The following is a 23,495-nucleotide window of genomic DNA, read 5'->3' on the forward strand; positions in this document are numbered from 1 at the left end:
AAAATCATTACAATTCTATGCAATTTATTTTAACTTTATCTTGGGAAACAAAGAAATATGAAAAAGTTTGGGAAATCAGGGAATCAAAAAATTTAAAAGCAGCTTATTCAATATTTTTATAGAAAGTGAGAAATGTAGCAAGTCAAACACTCACATGCATGTAAAAACTGCGCGACAATTCTTGTTACGCAGTGAGAAAAAGCAAAGAAGTTAATAAGCTGCTTAAAGCCTAGTATTAGAAGAGCTGATGGATCTGTGGCAGCAAGATTTTGAGGCAAAAGCTAGGAGCATGTAAAAGGAACCTTAGAATTTTAAAAAACTTTCTACCCTTGTTAAAATCACAATTTTCTTAATGGACATCTTTTTTAGTATTTCGTTCTTCTCAATGAGGTTTACCAAACAAGTTTCGAATGAAACCAGTATTTTGATTTTTCGATGAAGTTTGATGTTATGAAAGTTTTCGTTTTAATTTTACATTGGGTAGGGTTATGTTTTGGGGAGTCTTTTAATGAGTGAGGCAATGCTTCTTGACTCCAGGACGGAGGGCTGCTTTACTCTGTTGAAGATTATCGCCCGGTCGTCTCCGTATCAGAAGTGCCTTTAAATTCAATTTTTTGCCCTTGAAAAAAACAAGTTTGAGAGAAAGATGCGCCACAATATTGTACATTTTCTTTAGGAGGGGTCAGCTGGTTGACAAGCACAAAATATAATAGGAACATGCGTAGCATCTGGCAGACACCTCTGAAGGAGATAGTTACAACGCCAACAACATTTACAAATTTGCCCGCCGCTGAAGTTTGTTATGGCGTCTGAATCCGTTGAAGGTGATCGCTACAAATGATGGAATCAAAGAAATAAATCAATTACATTATGCAAATAAAGTTTTAGATGTCTATAAGTGAGGGATGGACTATATTGGTGCAGGTAACTTTAGTCATTTGATTCTAAAATTGCGAATTCAATTTTAATTAACCTAAATGTTTATGTTTTCACCACACTCTCCAAAACGCATAATTCTCTTCTGAACAACAGAACCTCTGGTATGCATGTGAACAATTTCATTAAATACAGAGCCTGTTGAACGGAATCTCAATAGTTCTGTACACTGTCTCTACGTCCAGAAGTGTATGTTGTGTGCGATTTTGTCAGAGGTAGCACGAGGAGTCCTAGAACAAGAGGCCTCGAGAAACCTAGCAATTAAAGCTCTCACCAGATATACGCCAATAAAGAATAGAAATACAGTCAAAGTCATTTGTCCACGCCTGGTATCTCCGGCGTAAGCTACATGAATTCCACACTGGAAGCCCACACATGCAAACATTTTCTTGTGCTAGAATCTGTGCAGAAGCAACTGCTTTGCACACTTAAAATCTCTATGAATTTTCCACACGCTACCTGGTACTATTTTCTGTACAAATTAAATCATTTATTTGCTGTTTATATTGTGCTTTTTTTGAAATTTTCTCTTAGGTGGCAGGCTAAAAACCTGTTTCAAGATCATATGCTAGCATTAGTTCCAGACTGGAAACTTTGTTTCTTGTGTGGGCAAGTTCATGCACCTGACTGTGCGACTGTGCACCTGAAATTACGCACTGTTAAGCAATTTGTATTGTTATTTATGTGAAATGTATTCAGATAGGGACTTTGCGTGCCCAAAATGCAAAAGTGCGCAGATTGAAAATTTGAGTGTGCGGGCAATATATCGTGGGCCCACAACAAAGTTTCCAGTCTGGCATTAGTTTGAGTTCAATTTCAGGATTACTTACTCTTTCAGAAATATGCATTATTAAAGGCAAAAACTATTTATCAATGTTAAAAAATACTCAAATAAGTCTTGATTTTATAAACAAGATATAATGTAATTGAGAGATCAAATGTACAGAAATTTTTTTAGTGACATTTTTTGGTTGACAATACAATTGTGTTATTGCACCCTGATGCTACACTTATCGGTCTTTGTGAACTGGACTTCAATGTATGTACCACAAATTTGACCAAATGTGACACATTGTTATTGCTTTGATAGACAATACCTCTTTTGGTAGACCAATAAACAGAATGCCAGTCTACCATTAAAGAGTAGTAGTCTCTAAAAGTGATGAAGCTAAAGTATGTCAGAAAAAATGTTAGCAAACAAATTCCATACTAAACTTTAGATTTACAATATCCTCTGCATTTTGTTTTGCATTCTTGGATGGAATACAAACATTTTAATTTTTTATTTTAGTTGAAATTGCCAATCATCTTCTTGAAAGGTTTGGAGTTGAGAAAAAAATTAAGGATATAAGTGACTGTGATGAGGGGTTTTTCATTTTACTTTATGAAGCACTGACTGGAGAGCTTCCAAAAGGTTGGTTTTTGTTATGTTATTGCTCTGTTCTTTTTTGGATGACTAAACCATACCTTGTTGTCAAGCAATTTTTGAAAAAAATATTATGTCAAGCTCCTTTTAAACATTTGTTTTGTGGTTATGGCATGTATCTTGATTCTTTTCCAGCTGAAAATTTCAATCAGAAAAAACAACGGAAGGAGTAAATAGATATATGTAATTTTTGTTTTAGAAAAACTTTCAATGCTTACAGTTTTTTTTATCAATCTACTTTGCCTAATTTGCTGCTCTCTAATAGAAAGATTCTCAAGAATATTTTTTGAGCTATTCTGGCTTATTTTCAAATATCCAATATCTGGCTTTTTTTTAAGGAATCAAACAAAATGCAACAAAGAAACAAGAGAAGATCAGAAATTGTCAACTCATCATTGATGCTCTTTCTAAAGAAGTACTCGAGACAGACCTTTCACATATTGAGGCTGCTGACATCATAAATGGCAATATTGCAACTATAGGAAATCTGCTAGAAATTTTTATGCGACTTCTTGAGTATATCTTGCAAGAATTAGAAAAAGATGATGAAAGTATAGAAATAGATGATGGTAGTATTTTTATTTACCTTTTTGCAGTTTTTAAGTAAAAGGTTTTGGAATTTTTTAAGAATTGAAATGTGTACAACATCAAAAATATGTGTATAAATAGGGCAATGCTTTTTGATACAAATGTGTTCAGCATTAGTTTTTTTTGATGAATCAGAATGTTTTTGTTAGTAATTAAGATTTTTGTTGTAGCTGCCAAGTTTCAGATAACTTGGAATTTCTTTAGCTCAAATGGCATTAGTTTTTGATAGTTTGAAAATCAGGTCAGCCAAATGAAGTCTCATTTAATCAGGGTCAGAATAGGGAGATAGACATTGTTGTCAATTAATTGTTAGATTTTCTTTGCAAAATGTTTTGACAAGTATCACAATAAAGGATTGATTGTTTGAATGTCTAGGGCAATCAGAAGAAAATGATTCAAATTTGTTGTCAAGTGAACATGAAATCTTGTCAGATGTTATTCAACAAGAGTTTGGAGATGAAGAAAAAAATGAAAAATATCGCTCTAGAAAAGGCTCAGCTAAGATTATGGAAAAGTATCTTATGCCAACAGAGCAACCAACACATGAAACAGATGAAGAGGTTTGTTCAACCTGTTGTCAGCATTAGAAAAGTAAACAACCAGCTGAACTACAATCTGATAGCCAAAATTGTATGGTCTGCCTTACTTCTTCTGTACGCTTTTTCTGCTAGAAGTGAGGCCTTTAATTGGATTTTCTTTCCTAGTACAATTTGTTCCTCACAAAGCTTGGAGTTTTGGGTGGAATTGTCTTTGGCAGTTAACTTCTTGGCCTACCTGTTATTTCTTTTTGTTAAGGGGTTAACCTATTCAAGTTGTTTGACTTAATAGTTTTCTGTCTGGCTCATTCATGATCTTCCTGTCCTTTCCCGTCATGTAATGGTAGCAGTTGTAACTCTGTCTACCACTGCTCTCAGATTTGATTTTGTTGCCAATATTCCCTACTATAAACGGAATAAGCTGGTCTTCTAAAATTTAGGTAATTTAACTAATTATCCTTTATTATCTTAACTACTTCAGCAAAATAACAAGTTAAAACTTTGCACAAGAAACTAGCTAAGCTGTATAGGCAAATTAAGTCTCTTGATTCCTTTCTTTTGCAGTAATGTCCCTTAATTTTACCTTAAATCATTTATTTGCTCAAAGTGTTCTTTTATGTTTCTCTTCAAAGATCCCATACTAAGGTTCATTGTTTTGCAAGCAAAAGTCCAATCAGTTTTTTATAAGTGATATCTGTAATCTGCCAGCATTTCGTTGCCTCATTCAAAAGCTTCAGCAGGTTTAACAATTGACAATTCACAATTAGGATCAGAATCAGTTTCTTCTCAGTCAGTGAGTTCTTGTCATATTGTAAGCTCTATATTTAGAAAGCTACTCTCAAGCTTTGCTGCAAGGATAGTACCGACAGAAAGGATCATTCTACATGGATTTGTCGACCTTTTGTACTAATTGTACTAAAGCCTAAATTTTTGTTGATGTACCATGTTGATTTTTGGTTTCTTCAATTTGTTTGGTTAGCCTGACTTGGAAGAATACTGCTATTATGTATCAACCTCCTTTCTAACTAGACAGGCTACCCCATTACTTGGAGTTTGTGATAAATGTTCTCTTGATATCTTGTTTGTATCTATTTCATTGACTCAGTTCTGTAGTTTACTTAGGTGTTTTGTAATTCAACATCTCAATGCATTCGAAATTAAAATGTATAGTAATTTTCCTCTTCAGAATCCATCAGTCCATGATTTCACTCAAGACAGTCTTGACCAACCGGAGCATAGTGTAGGCTACATCAAGAGTATGGGTCGTTCTAAAGCTAATGGTACTTTTCAAATTCAGCCATTTGCATATGTATCATCTGCAGGATCAGATTGTACAGAAGAACTTGCCAGAGAGGCTGAAGATTATAGCAAACAGTAAGACCTTTGGTTTCAATTTTCCTCACAGTATGCATACTAAAATTTCCTGTTTATCAGAACCTTTCTAAATAATCAAGTATTGAGGAGTTTGATTAAATTTTGCTGAAAATTTCAGCTTACGTTCACTCATTTTCCAATGTTTTTACTCTCAAGAGTATTGGACGAAAATCACTTCAGTATACTTTGTTTCCGCTGTTTCGTGCGATTTAAATATCTCATCGTCTTAGCAAATTCCTATCCCCTTTTTTATTAAGTCAAGGCGATTTCTAATATTGGGGAAAATAGAAAAATCTTGCCGGTTCTATAAATTCTGAGTGGATCATTATGCAGTTTTTGAAATTTCTTTAGTGCCAGGAAAAAGGACATCCATAGTGTTTCAACCAGCAAGCTGAATAGAAATCCTGACGAGAAAATACCGAATGAGAACCTAAGGAACACTGATCCAGTGTTATTGACCAGTTTTTCAAAGATGAAGCATCCAAGAAATGTAGGTTGCAGTATTTCTTTTTTTTCATTCTCCTAGGTTTATGATTTATGATTTTTCACAGAACTTTACTCAATATAAATGGGTTGAAGTTTTTTAAAACAGTCAAATTTATGAACATTCTATTAAAAAAATTTGGGCCGGCGCAACTACAGTTGAAGTGTGATGAATTGGCGTCGAATGCGAACATTCAAAGATTACAAAGTGAAAACCCGACACAGTGATGTGCAACCCGGCGATAATATTTAAGTTCAATTGAATTACTAGCCTATGATATCAGTGAACAATGCTCTACAAAAATTAAGCGTTGTTTAATGAAAATTGAGGGCCTTTCAACAAGGCTTAAGATTTGATTTTGAAATTCATGTAATATGAGACATGGTTCTTTTCCCTTTCACATGACTGAAATCAATATACAGCCTTCTAGCCAATGTTGAATAGGGTTTGATGAACATTAAATATTACTATAATTTTTAAGTTGTATTGAATTACCTCAAAATTGAATCTTTATTGAATTACATCAAAATTGAAGCTTAAATTGCCTTGACTGACTTTATAGTTAATAACTTGTATGTGTGCTGTTCTTCTAATTGCTGTTTAATGAGTTTTAAGTTGCTGGTTACGGTTTGCTTTTACAATTTCTTTTCATGTAAAATCTATTTTACTTTCTTTTAAGGAGTCTCTTAAAAGCTCAATGTCAAGTGCAAGTTGGCCTAGTATTCTTTCTACCAATGAGCTGAATGGAAAAGAAATGGACACTCCATATAAGGAAGTCGGGGTTCGCCCACGTGAACCTTTTCCTTTTGAAACCGAAGGTACTGGAAGTCAACGACCAGTTTCTGTGAATCATCGCCACGAACATTATCATTACTACCATCAGAAAACTCGCGATAATCTGGGAAAGAAATCAGAAGATGAGTTGAAATCTGCTAGAAGTAACCAAAAAGGAGATCGCGTTTCTGATATTGTAGGTGAAAGCAAATCAGCTCGCGAAGAAAAACAGCTATCTTGGAAAAGGCACAGTCATAAAGCAACGCCCATCCATGATCAGGTCGACAATACAGAAATTCACCCTCCAAGCAGGCAGCATGTCAGCTCCGTGCAAAATAACACTCAGCAGAAACATCAAGGTAATGCAAAGAAAATCTGAACCGATAGTTTTCCATTTCATTCTTATTTTTGATAACACTACTTTATTAGGGAAGAAGTAAATTTCACTCTTTGCTACTTCGAAGTGAAGTTCAATCTTTGCTCCGTAATTTTTGCTGCGTACAGGCTCTTGACAGATGCGGAGGAGAAAAACCGAGGGCATTGTTACGATTTTGATAGTGTTTGTGTTATTTTCTTTCCACGAAAAGCGTTTCTACTCCTCTGATGCAATTATTAGGATTCTTCGTCATGTTTATGCAGTCTTAGAAATTCTGTTTATAATGCTTTTCTTGAAGAATCGATTACTAATCGTCTATTTTATTTTTTGAACCCCCTTTAGGTAGTGAATGTTTACTCATTCTTTGTACATAAAAACGCCATTGATATCTTTCCATAGATGCAAAATGAAAATATACCCTCTCAGGGGACGTTTATCTTTGATGTAGTCATCTCAAACCTAAAGGCATATTTGAAATAGTGGTCTAATACCTCTTCAAATCAAACTGTTTTTATTACAGCAGTTTCGTCTCAAAAGGACGAACAGCCCACGAGAATGCGATCGGTTCATACATCGGTTTCTGATATGCCTTATGTAAAGGAAGATGAGGAAAAACTACCAAGCTCTTATCAAGCTGCTACAGAAGATCGATCGTCGGTCTCCGAGCTTAATGAGCTACTCAATTTGAAGGCGGGCAGATGCAATGAGGCAGAGGCAACAGCCAGGCCAAAGCCCGAAACACTAAGAGAACTCGATAAAAAACTTGAGGTTTGTTGATTTTATGTTTCGCAATTTGACAATGTGATGTTACATACTGTTAAGGGATCTAAAATGCTTGAATATCACATTGTGTTGCGAGATTTTTTGACCAGCATCTGCAAAAATCACGCCTAATCAGATTTTGATTGTAGGAACTTTAGAAAAAAGTCTCATAAGGCGTTTAGTGGTCGTTTAGTGTCACTCCTATTTTGATTATTCAAAATATTTATGTAAGGTTTCTAAATCCCATTTTAGAAAAAAGTCTCGAAAGAAAATATAGACATTTGCTAGGTTTCAAGGGCTATATTCGCTGCATACAAATAAGAGACATAATTATGCAAATACCTAACTGTAATTTCCAGTAAAAATAGAAGTAATGCAAAAGTCAAATATAGGAGAAACTTCGACAATTTTTAAAATAGTTGGGGTGGTATCTTTCTATTTATTATAGAGTTCATGACACATGAAACTGCAACGACTTAGTATCGAATGTATTGACGCTTCTCAAACGTTCAAATCCTCTTCGCCTTGCTGAAGATTCTTCAGGGTAAAGCCCCTGAATATCTGATAAAACTGATTATTATTTACAATCCTGGTAGATCATTGTGATCTAACGGTAACCAAATTTTGAATGTACCTCGTTCTTATACAAAGAGTTGGGGCGATATTGCTTTGATCATTGCTGGTCCCTAATTGTGAACTCACCCCCCCCCCCCATAGAGCTACAAATGACCACTAAGATTTTAGAATTTAAGTCGATATTTAAGATTTGTTCAGAATTGCATTTAATGGATATTCATAATTTCATGCCTAATCGGAAACTATTTGTACCTAACTTTTCTTTGTATACCTAAGCTTCTTAATTCGCCTTTGAATATATTTTAGCATAGATAAATGGTGCTATAGAAATGTTTTAATGATGGTAATGATAATAATGATAATTAAAAAATACCACGATGTTTTGTAAATTTTTTTTGCTTGACATTTTTTTCATGAGTGTCATCTACAGTTATCGCTCATTCACGTATACCAGGACAGTGTATGTTCATGATTTATTCTCGTGTCTCTTCCCAAGGAGGTTCGTGCTGCAGTTAGAATGTTGGAACATAGCGAGCATTTACCTTCTGATCCGAACACCGTGAATATCAAATCATTGCGAAAGTATTTGGTGGATGACGTCAGAAGGTTCCCCTCTGAATTGATTGACGAGGTCCTCTCTGAGGAGGCAAATGATTCTATTTGTAGTGACAGTGAATTCGGTGGGTAAATTTTTAGACCTGCTAATTATAAAACAACCCTCGGCAATTCCTGCATGTCTCGGAGCTTTAACTTCAGTTTTCAAGAACAACTTAGCCAACCCCCTCTCCCGCCAGGAATAATGTTGGTTTACTATTAAAAAGAGGATCTTATGGAGAGATTTTTTTATTCTGACTTGTATTGTGTTTGCCTAAACAATCAAAATTGTCCTGGCAGGGAGGGGGCGGAAATAATGGTATTCCGAAAAAGAAATGAAAATTATAGAGAAAAGAGTAAGCTTTTGAATATGATAATGCGAATTACTGGGTGTTCCAAGTAATTTAAGCTGGCTTGTAGGTAATTAAGGTATTTAGTCAGCTCATTCCAACATGTTAGTGGCTTTTGTTAACCAAGAGAGGGAATCTTCGTTTATTCTCTATAACGTACTATTTTTATGTTTATTATTTTTTCTTGTGGTTTTTCAGGTTCACATATAAGCTATTACTATGGCTATCTGTCTTTCAGTTCTTTTGATTGGAACGAAATATATGATAAAACCCCAAACATGTTATGAATTAGTATGACAGTACCCCGAAAGCTCAAGCTATCATTTTTTTATTATACATCAAAGGATGAAAGCCGTGATCTTGTTAGAATTTCAACTTTGAAATGATTTAATGACATTAATTACAAAATAGATGTTTCTTGTTGTAATTAATGTCATCATTATGCTTCTATTTTTTGATGAAGTAGCGATTCTAGACTAGCAACATAGACAACTTTTTTGGTTGAAGTTTTTGTACCAAAAGTTTAAAAATTCTGTCTTTAATATTCTGCTCACAAGTATTTATCAAAAATTGCGTCAATGTATTGCGTTTGATCCTTTGTCCTTTGGATTTCAATTGCTAATGAAAACCACAATGTCTAAAAGAACCCTCAAGAAATTTAATCCATTACTCAGCTTTCAAGTTCAAATTGAAAAGAGAAAATAAGCTCCCCTTTCAAATTTTTACTTAACTTCTTTGCGCTTCTGTGAAAATGTTTTTATCTTAACTCCACCGTACTTTTTTCTCTTTCTCTAAAAAAATTACTTTATACTGTGTCTCGTGTTGAAATTTTATACTCTTGATCGTATACTTGTTGAATAAGATTTATTCTGCATTATTATAAAATGTTTTTCATCTTGTCCTCTCCGTCTTTCCCTTTTTCATCTTGTCCTCTTTGCTAGAATTATGAACCTCCTTTGAACTATTTCTTGTAAGCCGCCAAGTTCTCTCCGTCTCACGACTCCTCAGACTGCCTTCTATATTTGACGTCATCGTTTCCTAAAATACACTTCTTCGAGAACAACCAATTTGTATTGTCTATTCTTTCAGACTATGGAAACATCCATCACCAAGCGACCCAGTCGGAGTACGATAGGGCACCTTCAGTTACGAGGAGGGGTAAAGCTGGGCATCATCAAAAGATTTCATCCAAGCATTTCAGCAAGGGTAAGATTCTATTGATCAAGGGTGCAGAATTAGAAGCCCCAGGGTGGCTGAGCTCCCCATGTGGCCAAATAAGTTCAAATAACTCTTTTTTATCAAAGTCTACCTAGCTTTATGTCACGAGAAACTAAAAGCTTGCGATGTGTGCCAACGTTTTCGAACACAGCATTTAAATGTTACCCAATCTCAATTAGTTTCATATATTTCTTATAGATAGAATATACCCTGTTTCTCCTTCTGGTTTAGAATAGATATCTTTTAACATTCCAAGTTATGCTAACCATCCAATAGTTGTATTTTACAACCATTCAGTCCTACTATGGCAACTGTTGGGAATGAGGTCTAAACCAAGGTCTCCTGCGTGGTTTATAATTAAATTCCTCCTTTTAAGTAAAGGCGTGTACTTCATTACATAAAGAAAACTGCCATGACCCTTACCATCTATCTAGTTTACAACATATATCTAGGAATCATGGCCCATGAACATTCAGGTAAGACGATAATGAACAATGGGATGGACAGGTAGCCATGGGAATAAGTATAAGTACATTTTTGCATTGTATACATATGTATATAACTTCTGATTAGAGGCCCTAGAAAAAACAGTCTTATTTAAGATGGAAATATGCACTCTGTTTATTTTTTTTAATTTTATAGGGGATTTGAATCTATAAAGTATCTTGAATAGCTAATTTGTTTCTTTGAAAAACCTCAGTAATAACATAACCTTGGTGTTATTTTGACTCTACTTTTGATCGCTATTTTCAGAGAAAGAGGATGTCCATGGAGTCCTGACTCCTGAAAATAGACAACGAAAAAAGAAGGTCCAGTTTAAAGATAACCTTATTGAAAGCAGGGACGAGAGGCTTGAACGTCTTGTCAAAGCATTGAAAGAGGAAGATCAAGAAAACGAGGATATGATTGCCTCAGTGAAAAATAGATACTCGAAGAGTCTGATGGAAGCTCAGAAAGGAAAGAAAAATCAACTGAAAAAAGATACAGAGAAGCCTTTTCCTAGAATGGTATTTTGATATTTCTTCATGTTTTAAGTAATAGATATGAAATATTTTCAAACAGGCACGAATTATTCTTTGTAATAGGCCAAAGTAGAATGAAAACCCACTTAAAAGCAATTTGATTGGTTCATTATAGTGAATATGTAGATGTCCTGCTATTAGCCCATTTTTTAAAAACCATATCAAAGAAATCTTGTAGAAATATTATAATAAGTATTAGATATATGTAAGAAGTGTTAGATATTTAATACGATGAAAGCTCTTGCAGAAATGCTGAGCGAATTGACTTATTCTTTGTCTTTAAAATTGTGTTTGAATATGGTTCAATCGATAAACTTTGCCCACTGACATAGGAAAGCGGGACCCCACAAAGCACAAATCACTGCGCAAGTAGATTGGCCAGGATTTATGGACAACGTGCTCGCAAGCCGACGAGAGATGTTAGCAAGCAGAGAAAAAGAAGTGCATCTAGCAGCCCTGTTGCAAAAAGCCGCAGAAAAGGAAGATGTGAGTATTTGGAAATGATATTTAAACGTAGGTGAAATAGAACGAAGTACACAATATTTGTCTATCTCGGGAGCCTGCAAGTGTTACAGAAAAATTTAGTCTGGAAGAAAACTTACAATGACAAAGGTTTTTTTTATATATATAGTCCAGTCAAGAAAATTCAAGTCAAATTAAGTCTAGTCAGCCAAGCTTCTAAGTCCTGGGTAAAAATTTAGTACTTTGTCAATTAAACTATGGCTGGTACTTGGGAATAAAAATTGTATTTTTAGTATTTGGAGTTGACACGTAAATCATCACGTTAAAATTTGCTTCATATTTTAAGCAACTTGGAATAGCATAATGACTTTCTCAGGCTTTTCATTATAATTAAGTCATGCTATAGCGTTGCAATTCGTGTTTCAGTGGTGGTTGAAGAGGAAGACATTCTCCCATTAATGAAAGAGGAGTTCCCTCATTTATATCTGTCTCCAGTTACTGCAAGACTGATGTGGCAGAAACAAATGAGGCAGATTTCCAACCTCACGAAAGCAGCTCATCTCAGAAAGCCGACTGTAATTCAAAGACATATTGAAGAATCAAAACGAAAACAAGAAGCTCTAGTGGAAATCATGAAAAAAGAACTGGAACATAATCGGAGACAGGTAATTTCTTTCCTTTACATTAGTTTGAGAACTGGTATCTTTTGGTAATGATTCGACGAAGCAGCAGAGAAAATCATTTGCTCTATTTTTTATCTAGTTTTAGATTTTCACTTTTGTTTTAACAAAGCATTTACCTTGTCAGCAGTGATCTCTACACAGGACCGGATAGTATACACAATTTCTCGCTATTTTTTGAATTTTTGAAATGTGCGGACTGGAACCTGGTTTTGTTGGGATAAAGGACAAAAATACTAGAAAAACTACTGTATAGGAATGAAATGTGTGATAATGACATAGCTTTGTTGCTGTATTATCGAGAAAATACATCTTCAAACAAACGCAAACTAGCTATTCAATTCATTAAATAAAAGCCTTGCTCACTACAGATTTGTTCTCTTTAAATGAAGGCCCAAGTGAACGAATAAATTAGATAAAATTGGTTTTGCTACTTGATGACGATACTTAACACGACAAGTGGAATTTCCTCTCTGATGCCCTCCCTTCCCATGAGGCATTTCGCCAGGCGATTTTCACTTTGATCCCTCCTCCTCAAAACATTAGCCAGTATGTTGTAACTTTACTGTTGTTTTGACTGATTTCAGAAAGAGGCTAAGGAAAAGTCAAGGGAGCAGCGGCAAGTTAAAAACAAGCTCAGAGAAAGGCGACTGGCCTCTGCGAGGGCACGTAGATATTACGATGATTATCAAGTTCGTATGCGTGCACGGATGCTGAAAAGGCGCACGAAGGAGGAAAAGGTACAATTGATTAGGAATTTTGCACTTTTCTGTTGCTATTGAAATTTTTGCGTTTATGCGTGTAGAGGTGTAAAATATTGAACTCATTAAAACAGTCTGTATGCCTTCACCAATTTAGTGAACTGATTATTTCATATGATTGTTGGGCCTTTTTAGAAAATACAATCGAAAGTTGATCAACAGTCTTTTCTGTTGGTAAGCTGGTGATTTAAAGGAGGGTCCTAGCGCAAAAGCAATCAGAATCTTTGCGCCAAAGCAAGCAGAAAGCATACATTAACAAGTACCACACCTTTAAAAGAATGACGATATTAAGATGGAGAATCATTTGCATTTACTGCCATTTCAATCTGTTAACTTTATTAGGCACTCAAATCATATGCTCATATACGCGAATCATTACATATGCTGCTCAAGTGACTACAGGTTTTGTGATTTTTGATTTTGGAAATTAAGATTGATTTGTAAAATTGTAACATGTAGACCTTTCTTTGAATATTTTTTATTTGGTCTTTAATTATCTCTCACGATTTCCTTTTCTTAACAAAGATATTCAAGCAATTGTTTGAGGACGCTCTGGAAATTCAAAAGCAAAGAGTGAGAGAGATTCGATCGTATGCTAAAGAGCAGAGAGCTGTGGACACCCAGCGGAAACAGAATGAGTTAGATTCGATTGAAAATTTGTATCCTTTTCAAAACCAGTGATTACTCTTTCAGTGATAGTTGTTTTTGTCAAAAATACAACAAAGAATGAATAATAAAGTCATCAAGGTTTTCGAAGTTATGATTTTCCAATTTGTAATTTTCATATGTTTATGAATTCAAAAGATCGCATATTTTTTATATTGTACAAGGATCTCCTCCTAGCCAAATTTCGTTAATTTTCTAAGTAAATCTTAAGCTAATTTTAATAATGATCATATCAATTGATGTTAATGTGAGATTTTGGCTCAATTTTGCTTTATTTATATATGAAATATAATCAATATGTAGTTTTATAAAATATAAGCAACTAATGAACAGAATAACAGTTACCATCAATATAAACAGAAGCTTTAGACTCTTTGACTTGTCAGCTATCGTGATCAATTTTCAATGATGGCAGAGGCAGTGGCGAGAGAACGCTACGAAATACAAGTGCGGGAAAAGGCCCAAGCAAAGGTGAAGATAATTATTCATGTTGATCGATCTATTTGCTCTGTCAATGTGAACGTCTGGAGTTGACTGAAAATTCAGTTTGATAGGTCGGTGCCATACGGTCTCAAACAACCTTTGTTTTCAACCGAGTTTTAGAGAGAAATGAATGCTGTTCTGAATCCTTTGAAGCAGGTAGCAGACTCCTCCCACTCGTGCGTGTGTTACCTGCTTCTTATCACAAACAACAATCTTTCAGTCTAGAATACAGGTTCTGTTTACAAAAAAAACAGAAAAGATGCTGAACACTGTCGTTTCGAAAGGTCTCTTGTAAGCAAAAGGTGTTTTTAGGAACTCTTCTTGCTGGCTTTCAAAAAGACAACTTCTTCCTTTGCCATGTTCAGTGAGTCTGATTGGTCCAAATCATACCCTCTTATTTGATTGGCTGAATTTGTCTGGCAGTTTCATAGAGTGGTCTACTAATAACAAGATGCTGCTTTCCTTCACTGACATGGGCTACCCGTTAAGGATTTCCCTTTCCTAAAACATCGGATGATCTTCTTTGAATATACTGTTAAGTCTCCATGTTTTTGTTGATTTCTTAATCTTAGACAACATGGAAAAAGCGAAATTAAAGCGCTGACTCGCCCTTGTTTTCACGTAAATGACAAATTGTGATTGTTTAAAACTGAGGGTCACTTGACTTAAAACCGAGCCAACATTCGCTTCATCAACATTGAAGCGATTTTTTATCCACTTCTTGAGAATTAAGCTGTGGATATACTTAAGTTAATAAATATTAATTGTATTGGGGTGGGAGGGGGTTGAGCTAGCTGTTGAGCAGCTGCTGTATAACTAAAACATTTTCGTCGTAACTTTCCAAAACATTTACGTCGTCGTTACGTCGTATAACCAAAACATTTTCGTCGTAACTTTCCAAAACATTTACGTCGTCGTTACGTCGTATAACCAAAACATTTTCTTCGTAACTTTCCAAAACATTCACGTCGTCGTTACGTCGTATAACCAAAACATTTTCGTCGTAACTCTCCTGTCTTCACTTTTTTGCAACAGGTTTGTTCCGCAATATTTTACCTGAACTGAAATGTGAAACAGATTTCACCTGCGAAAATTAAAATTCATTTGAGGCTTGAGAATTGTCTGGCTTTTGTTTTTTCTCTTTAACTCTATGGTGAAAAGCACCTGTTTAAAGGTTGTTTCGAATTATCATGCATATCTGTGGGAAGAACCAGTGTTGAATTATTCATAAATCATTAATATTAAAAATCGAGTTTAACCATAAGGAATAATAACGCTTTTCTCAAAACTCGTCAAAATTCAAAACTCCATACTGTCAGTGAATAAAAAATTCATTTATGTTTCCCAGATTTTTGTTAAAAATGGGTGAACATTATTAAGGTAAGCTTTTATTTGAGGTAACCATAAATTTTAGCAGAAGTTTGGTTGTCTGATGAGATCCATGATCAGCAATGTGTAATGTTTCAAACAATATTGGCCAAGCTTTGTATTTTTTTTATTTTCAATTTATAATCAAAATCAGTATTCTGTCTACTACGCATAGTTGTTCATTGTAAGTTGCATAAAAGATATGATTTTGTCAAATCTTGTTGATGAAGATTTTTTAAAAGGAGCTGGTGCTTCTCCTGTAAAGATATCTGGTGAATTCTTTTCTTCACTAATTAATATGACCTGACGGCTTTTTTGACCTATAAATCCAAAATTTTCTAATTTGTAAGTAATAGCTTACTGCTGATTACCTATTTGGTTCATTCAAACACTGGTTCTCTAAATAAATGAGATTATTTCTCGTTGGCATAAGGATCGTCTGGTCATACACTCCTTGTCAAAGCCTATTTTGGCACTTTACATTGATCCGTGTCACCAAAAAGAACTTTACTTTAACTTTGTTTATGTTAGACATATATGAAAGAATGGAATGTTTGCTACCTGGTTATTAAGTTCAGATGTGAAATGATTAACCATGCCTAGAGTAAATGGAATAACCATTTATAATATTGTTAGTAAGGATCAATCCGGATCTGGTCTATTGTTAATGGGGTCTTGAATAAAACACAATGGTTAGGTCAAGTTTAATGTTTATTTTGAGTTACTTGAGTCTTCTACAGTCGTAACTCTCATAGAGTCATGTTTTGCAATGATATCAGGTTTTTAGGCTGTGAGCGAATGAACTCTATATAAAATTATTGTTGCACATATAGGCTTTTGAATGCATAGCTACACTGACGTAACCACAGCATGATCAGCTTTAGAACCCATATATTTCGCTATGTACTTTAATGTTTGAAATCATTAATACCAGCAAATGATCCAGACCAAGCGAGTGACCCGTCAATTGATATATCACAGTAACAGCTTTGCAACTGCATTCTGAAAAGTATATTCATACGAACACCAAAGAAACGCAAGATTTTTCTCTACGTCAACATGATACCCTGGGTTCTTTAGAGAAAGCAAAAATCAAAATATGATACAGAGGTATAACAAATAACATCGCAACCTTAGCTTTTGTTAATCCTGTTTTGCGTTCATGTTAATAGCATTAGAATGTCTACTTTTAATTCACTGTGATTGGTCAGTTGTTTTGGGAGTGCCGCGTTTAGAACATTTTCAGTCTTGAAAAATGCTTAAATCTGAATTTATTTCATTAATACTGCATTAACCATTCGAAATTTGAAAGCCAATTATAATTTTCGAGGCTAAAATCAATTATGCATAGTGGCTGGGCTATGTATTTGTAAATATGAGTTCAAAGAGCGAGATAGGAATCTAGACACAAATGTATGATGTAACTTATTAGTATGAATGTATTTGTTGGGAAGATAAGTCTTAGATTTCCATTGATTAGGGCTATTTAAATATCCATTTGTCTGAACCAATGAGAAACGTGCGTCATATGTACATGCGCATTGGGGTGAAGGCTTGCAGAAGAAACTTCCATCTCATAGTAATCCTAGCCTTTAGTAAAAAACTATACATCATATTTGCATATTTGCATCAAATAAAACAGAATTTTAATGTTTTCCTCATAACGCAATTTTCTCTAAATTTTCTTCATCTGTTCATTCGAGGCTGGCTTATTCCAACAAGAATCATGAATGTTCCTACAGTACCACGCGCGATATGAGAAGGACTTGATAGATTTTCAACTGCGCATGTGCACATGATACAAAATTTTGAATGCCAAACGACCTTTAGACAAATGCCGGTTTGTCTCCCCACTACTGTAATGCGAAATGCCTTTTTGGGGATATCGATATAAGAAGCTATTAATTGAGCGGCTATGTTCGCGCGTGGGCTTTTTTCAGAGCCCTTGGCTTTTTTTCAGAGCATAGCTTTGGTATTTTTGATATGGTTTAGGCCAAGGTTGGCAAAACATGTAGAAAGCACGAAGAGACACGTGTCATTATTTTTTAAGCTATGCAGTAGCCTCTTTTTCTGTTATGTAGTAGCTTCTTATTCTGTTATGCAGTAGCCTCTTTTTCTGTTATGCAGTAGCCTTACCGTGGTAAATAGTAAGGGAAGCACTGTGATTCACCAGGACTGTATTAGATTCAAACGATCAGCAGTTCTTTTCTTTCGTTTTTCTTTGCTCTGCTGTTAGAGAGCTGCGGTTAAACCTCACTTTCATGTGTAGGAACCTAACAAAATGTGTAGGAACCGAAAAAGTAACATTTTTAGCTATTCTCTCTAAGCTTTGTATCAGATCTAGAAATTGATGTTATTCGGATTAATGTTTTTTGAACAGCAATCTGCGCTTTGCCAACATGATATTCTGGCATGTGAAGGAATTAGCCTGTTCTCTGTTTTAAAATGGAAGGAGAAATATAGGTTCCACTTCCTTTTCTTTGTACAAAATAACCATTTTACGCTAAATGTTTATTGCACAAACTGAAAATACAATCCACTAAATTAGTTGAAAAACTCTTCAGACCTTTTTTGAGACGCCGCGCGTAATCACTGAAAGTCCTAGCTCACGTTTATAATCGTTTCAGTTAACAACATCTAATGAGATTTTTTTCGATTCTTGTTTTTTTTAACCAAAGGCAAAGATGGTCTCAGAAACGTCTAAGGAGCTTAAAAAGATGAAAAAAATTCAAACACTGGTGTTTATTTTGTAAGAGCTGCAAGACTTTACTTTTTAAAAGCATTTTTTTGGTTCTTTAAAAATAAAAAGCACCACTAAAATATTCTAAAAATACGTAGAACCGGAATACTTTGAGTTAATTCTTGGGTTTGAATACCATAATCTAAAGCAGCTTAGAAATTTAACTGTTCTCAGTATGTACATGTAGTGCCCAGTCTATTTTTAGGACCCTTTTTGGGCCATACCTTTTCCACTGAAAAACTTGTGATCGAATTGGAAGACATAGAAAAGATTCTTTTGGAAAGTGACTATCCAGATAACTTAGTCTTTTTGGAAAAATGTCTCCGGTTACCGTTGAATAAATCACCTGGCACATGTTTACCCTCCTTGGGTGTTCCTCTTGGCATTTTTTTGAACAAACTTTGAAATAATCGTGAATGGGCAAAAGGTTGTTATAAAATGCCATGCCCCCTTAGGTATCGTTACTGTTCTGTCACAGTGTGCTGTAACTTTTAATAAGGATAGAAAAAAGTTTGTCTTTGCAAACATGGTGGATGGATATGAAGTATAAAGAGTGTGCCTAAAGTTCAAAGAAGCATTGTGCAACCAATTAATCATCCCCCATTTTGCATAACATCCAGACAAGGAACAAAGAGCAATACATCTATCTAAAGTAAGGACAAATTGGGGGAAGCAAGTGTCATCCTATCTGTTTGTTGATGACTGGAATGAACTGGACACAAACATTAAGTTGGCAGGATCTTTTATTATTTTTGAATAAAGGTTTTGGACAATGTGAACTGATTTTATCCACTCTTAATTTGATGAACTTTTTTAATTTTGTAATGTTTAAGTAAATCGATACAATTAGTTAAATAGAGGACCCTCATGAAAAGCACCCTCGAGTGACTGAGGCCATCCTCTATAAATATTTGTCTTATTATTATTATTATTATTATTATTATTATTATTATTATTTGTTGTGTCTCTGAATAGACGAAGCTAATTCTGCTAATAACCAAGTTTTAAAAGTAGTGCGAAATTGTATACTTTTGCGCTATTCATAGTCTTGAATAATCTGTTTCTTTTAAGGTGGTTGATAACATGCGGAAAGGAATACGACAGCGCATGGAAAACGATATAAAGTGTTTGCAAGACGAACTAGTTAAAGATGAAGACTCGGCCTACTTCCGTCAACTGGATGCAGAGCACCTACGAAAAGAGCTACAGCTTGCTACTTACAAGATGCGTATGTAAACACACAACTCCTTATCCAATTAACTGAATATTCTTCTAGTTAATTAGCCCTCAATTGGTAATGCTATTATTGCAAGTCCTAATACACATAACGCATATCTAAAGCTTAGCCGTCGAAATATGCGTGAGAACCTAAGATTGCTCGAATATCGGTAAACTTTTATGGCAAGATCCCGACTATAAAAGCAATTGCTTAGGTAGCTATAGCGAAATTATATTGCGCTTTTAGCTTGGAAAAAATACATTGATGTAGTGTAAAAAAGATGGCAACTGGTAATGTCGTGAATCGATGGTTTTTATATTTCCAATGCACAAAGTTAAGTGCAATTTTAGTTGAAAAAAGAACAGAGTTTTTCTTGCGATGCAGTATGATGAAAATTGTCTGATTGAGCAATGAAATGTGGCGGCAAAGTAAACAACATTACTTTTTTATCTCGAATGGATTGCAAGGCCTACAATTTGTGGTTAAGGCGATTTGTTAGTTTATTTCTTTGAATTTTCCTTTATGGTGTCCATCAGACTTGATTACTATGATGTCTTATTTGGGGTAAAACTTCGTCTTCAGATCAGAAAATACTTGCTACTGTAGCAAAAGGCTATCATCTAACGCAATAATGCAAATTGGGATCTTAATGCCTAACTTCTGTATACGAAATTGAAGTTTATCTTCCAAAACTAACATTGTACGCCAATAAATGAGGCCTTCATACGACCAAAAAACCTCTGTGAGGCTATCAACCAAAGTCCCCATTCCAGCATCGGTTTTGTTCGTGTTTTCAGGAAGCTTTTCGAAACTTTTTGGCATTGTCCGTCGAAATGATGAGCCACAATGACTCGCTACTCGGGTTATTTTGCCCAACTATAGAAAGCTCTTCACCTTATTCCATTAATAGTCAGAGAAGCCCGAGTAAACAAAGTCTATGTAGCTTATTTATAGAGACATACTGGTTCATTAGCAGTTTTTGTATTCAACGACGCCAAGTTGCTGTACGTTGATGATATTATCCCCTAGCTTGTAGACAATCTGCTGTAAAGTTGTTAAGCGCGCTTGCTATTCCCAAAGAAACATAACTATTTTTTTAAGCTTCGAATTGCGGTATTTCTGCTGACAGCGGCGCCTGTAAATCTTGCTGGTATAAGTAAAAACAGAAATGGAAGCAGTTTTAGTGTGAATAAGAAGCTAGACATGATCTGTTTTCAGGGAATTATCTCTCATTAAAAGCCAGGTATGGAAACTATATCCACCGCTTCTCAGGCTTGAACACAAAGAAACAACATTTGAATTAAGCGAGGACTGTATCTATCCAAAATATTCAGCTGCTAACCGGCCTACATTTTACTATCAGCAAAAACACGTGCATCAAGTATGACATTGCCTCCCCCTATGCTAAGAGTGTCATACTGGCATGCTGCCAACCTTACGCAGGGGAACTTCTAATGCCTATGATCGATGCTCCGTAGCGCTCCGCCACACCAAGTCAATAGAATTTGGTTATGCCGCAAGGTCTTCGTACGACTATTAGCCTTAAAGTATTTGTAATACAGTTCTAAATCAAGATAATCATGCCTGGAATGTATGCAGTAAGCGTCTTCTAGGACTTAATAATCGTTCTGAAATACAACGATTGAATCAAATTCTCGTTTTCTTTTTAAAATCTTTTGTGTGCAAGTATTAGCATGATTTTGAGCTATAATCTAACAATTTGTGCCTTTATTTTTATGTTTACGTTTTCACTACAAAAGTTTCATGCCATATTTAACACCTATCCTTGTAAATCATTTAATACCAAGTTTACACGATGTGCATGTCTCAGGGTAAACAGAAAGACGATGCGGTATGATATTATACCGTACGCCACGCCTTTTGATACAGTTTTTCGTCGTACTCATTTGACTGCAGTATCACGTAAACGGTGTGCAAGCCAAAGCTACTGGATAATAGTGGCGTATCTACAACCAAACCGTCGATTTCCGCTTGCACGTGCATTCAGTCACATTCGCTTGATGATGAAGAAAGTGAAGTGAATATCCTGTACTGGTTTTCCTGTAAAAGCACTTCTTGTTATCTGTCAACAGCACTTATTGTTTATTTTTCTCTATACAAATGTGATTTTCAAGCAGGCTTGATCTTGAAGATCAACACAAAGATGCCTTGTTCTTTAGGAAACTACAGTAGTAAAACTACCTTCCTCCTTAGCAGTAGACATGTTCATCAAAAGTGCCAAAAAGCTCCCTTGCTGCCGATAAAAATCTTCATGAATTTTCCTCATCATTGGAAAAAATCATCTTCATAGGCAAAAATATTTTTCTTTAAAACATCAAAAAGATTTTCATTGATGAATGTACAGATACTTGCTAAATGTAGAAGACAATTATTGCTGATGTTGAAGACATCTTGCCAATAAAGAAAGATTTTTGTAAAGAAAGACATAGGCAAAAATATTTTTCTTTAAAACATCAAAAAGCTGCCTCAATACCGAAAGAATCTTCCCATTTTACATCTAGAATTTTCCACATAGGTACCAAAATCCTCTCAACCTGAAAATTTGGCGAAAATTTCCCTCAATAGGAACAAGAGTCTCCATAGCTACGTAGCCTCCTTCATCGGCCATAATTCTTTGTCACATGCAACAAAAACCTTCTTCAGAAACCAATAGATTTTTCATTCCTAAAAGATAGCTTCTTCATTGGAAGCAAAAACTTTCTTTTTTGGAAACTGGAATCTTCTACGCTGGAGGGAAAAGCTTTCTTCGTTAGGAAGAAACAACTTATTTGGCAAGGAAAGATATTCATTGTCAACAAAAATTTTCTTCATTAGCAATGAATATATTCTTAAATTGCAAGAAGTATCACCTTTATCGACCACAAAACATCAAGACTAGCAACAAATTTTATCTACGTTGGCAACAAATATATTTTCCATTACAAAAATCTTTCTTTATTGGCAAGATGTCTTCAACATCAGCAATAATTGTCTTCTACATTCAGCAAGTATCTGTACATTTATCAATGAAAATCTTCTTCATTTGCTGCATTATCAACAAAAATGGTCTGCTTTGGCGACGAATATATTTTCCATTAGCAAGAAATATCCTATTCTATGGAATAGATATCTGCTTTATCGTAAACAAGTATCTTATTCGTTGGAAATAAAAGTTTCTTACGTCTACCTTGAATAAGCTTCGTCACTAATACGAAGTCCTTTATTTTTCTTCTTTTCAGAATGCATATCAGTCACACGAATAAATCTTCTCAATGAAACACAAACTTTCAATATGATTCCAAATAGTTTGATTGATGGAGTATTTTCAAGGCAGCATTTTCAAGTGTTTAATTATTTCATTCTCCGAGGTTTCCCTTTGAAGAACATTTACTGCATATCACTTTCACAAACCCCTATCTTCGCATTTCTGCTAGTGCCGTAAAATGTCATGTGCTTCTTTAGGATCCCAACGTCATAAAGATCTATGTTTAGAATTTTGGCAACATGATCTGAGCATTATGAAATGCAAAAACGGTAAAATGTGTTACATATTGGTCGAGATATGGTCACATAACTACAGGCTCTTTCCCCATCAAATCACAGTGCTTTGGACGTGGCTATAAAATCTATGACCCGTCCAAATCCAACAATTCGAAAAACTCTATACACTGACTCTACATTTTTATAGGTATTTCATGGTAATCTTTGGGTTTATAGGGTTTATGAAATCACAGTTCAGAACTCTGTATGGAGTAGACTGGTTCGATCTATTGTCAAAGTGATTACAGCTCTCTGTGATGAAGGAGAGCAAGGCAGAGAGATAACGTGTACCCACAGGCATTGGGTGTTTTTCTTTATATTGTTTACCATCATGACTTTATAGTATTCTTTCCTTGGGTGTTCTAAGACTCTAATATTTTAGTATGGTTATTCATTGGTTACCATGCTTTCATTCTCAATTCACATTATCTGTCTTAAGATTTTAGTAGTACCTTTAGATAATGAGGTATGTTTTTTTGCTCCACGAAAATTTGTATGAAGCATTCAGAAGTTGTTTTCCTTCATACGAATAAGTATGTAGCTCTGCGGTGGTCAAGAAT

At 35.0% G+C, this 23,495-nt stretch overlaps 1 protein-coding gene across 2 annotated transcripts; it reads left to right on the forward strand.

Moving 5' to 3' along the window:
* Positions 1-58: 58 nt before the first annotated feature.
* On the forward strand, positions 59-22,465 carry LOC135691542 (uncharacterized). Of its 2 annotated transcripts, none has more exons than XM_065209416.2 (17): positions 59-924; positions 2,228-2,350; positions 2,701-2,931; positions 3,326-3,510; positions 4,673-4,860; positions 5,212-5,350; positions 6,024-6,477; positions 7,018-7,262; positions 8,329-8,512; positions 9,866-9,982; positions 10,748-11,001; positions 11,349-11,502; positions 11,905-12,143; positions 12,746-12,898; positions 13,445-13,578; positions 13,972-14,056; positions 19,248-22,465. In XM_065209416.2, exons 1-17 carry the CDS (start codon positions 906-908, stop codon positions 19,410-19,412), a joined length of 3,069 nt encoding a protein of 1,022 aa, XP_065065488.2. In that variant the 5' UTR covers positions 59-905; the 3' UTR covers positions 19,413-22,465. The 2 variants fall into 2 exon arrangements, with proteins under 2 accessions (XP_065065488.2, XP_065065487.2); XM_065209415.2 differs by having other exon boundaries at positions 60-924; positions 7,015-7,262; positions 19,248-22,464.
* The last annotated feature ends 1,030 nt before the right edge of the window (positions 22,466-23,495 follow it).

The sequence above is a fragment of the Rhopilema esculentum genome, chromosome 13, assembly GCF_057945365.1.
Source record: "Rhopilema esculentum isolate cy_ngs chromosome 13, ASM5794536v1, whole genome shotgun sequence".
NCBI classification, from domain to species: Eukaryota; Metazoa; Cnidaria; class Scyphozoa; order Rhizostomeae; family Rhizostomatidae; genus Rhopilema; species Rhopilema esculentum.

What these genes read in the sequence shown, in the direction of transcription:
- LOC135691542 (XM_065209415.2), top strand. An exon ending in AACTCGATAAAAAACTTGAG is followed by an intron (nt 7,263 to 8,328) that starts GTTTGTTGATTT and finishes TCTCTTCCCAAG; the next exon opens with GAGGTTCGTGCTGCAGTTAG. An exon ending in AGAAGCCTTTTCCTAGAATG is followed by an intron (nt 11,002 to 11,348) that starts GTATTTTGATAT and finishes CCACTGACATAG; the next exon opens with GAAAGCGGGACCCCACAAAG.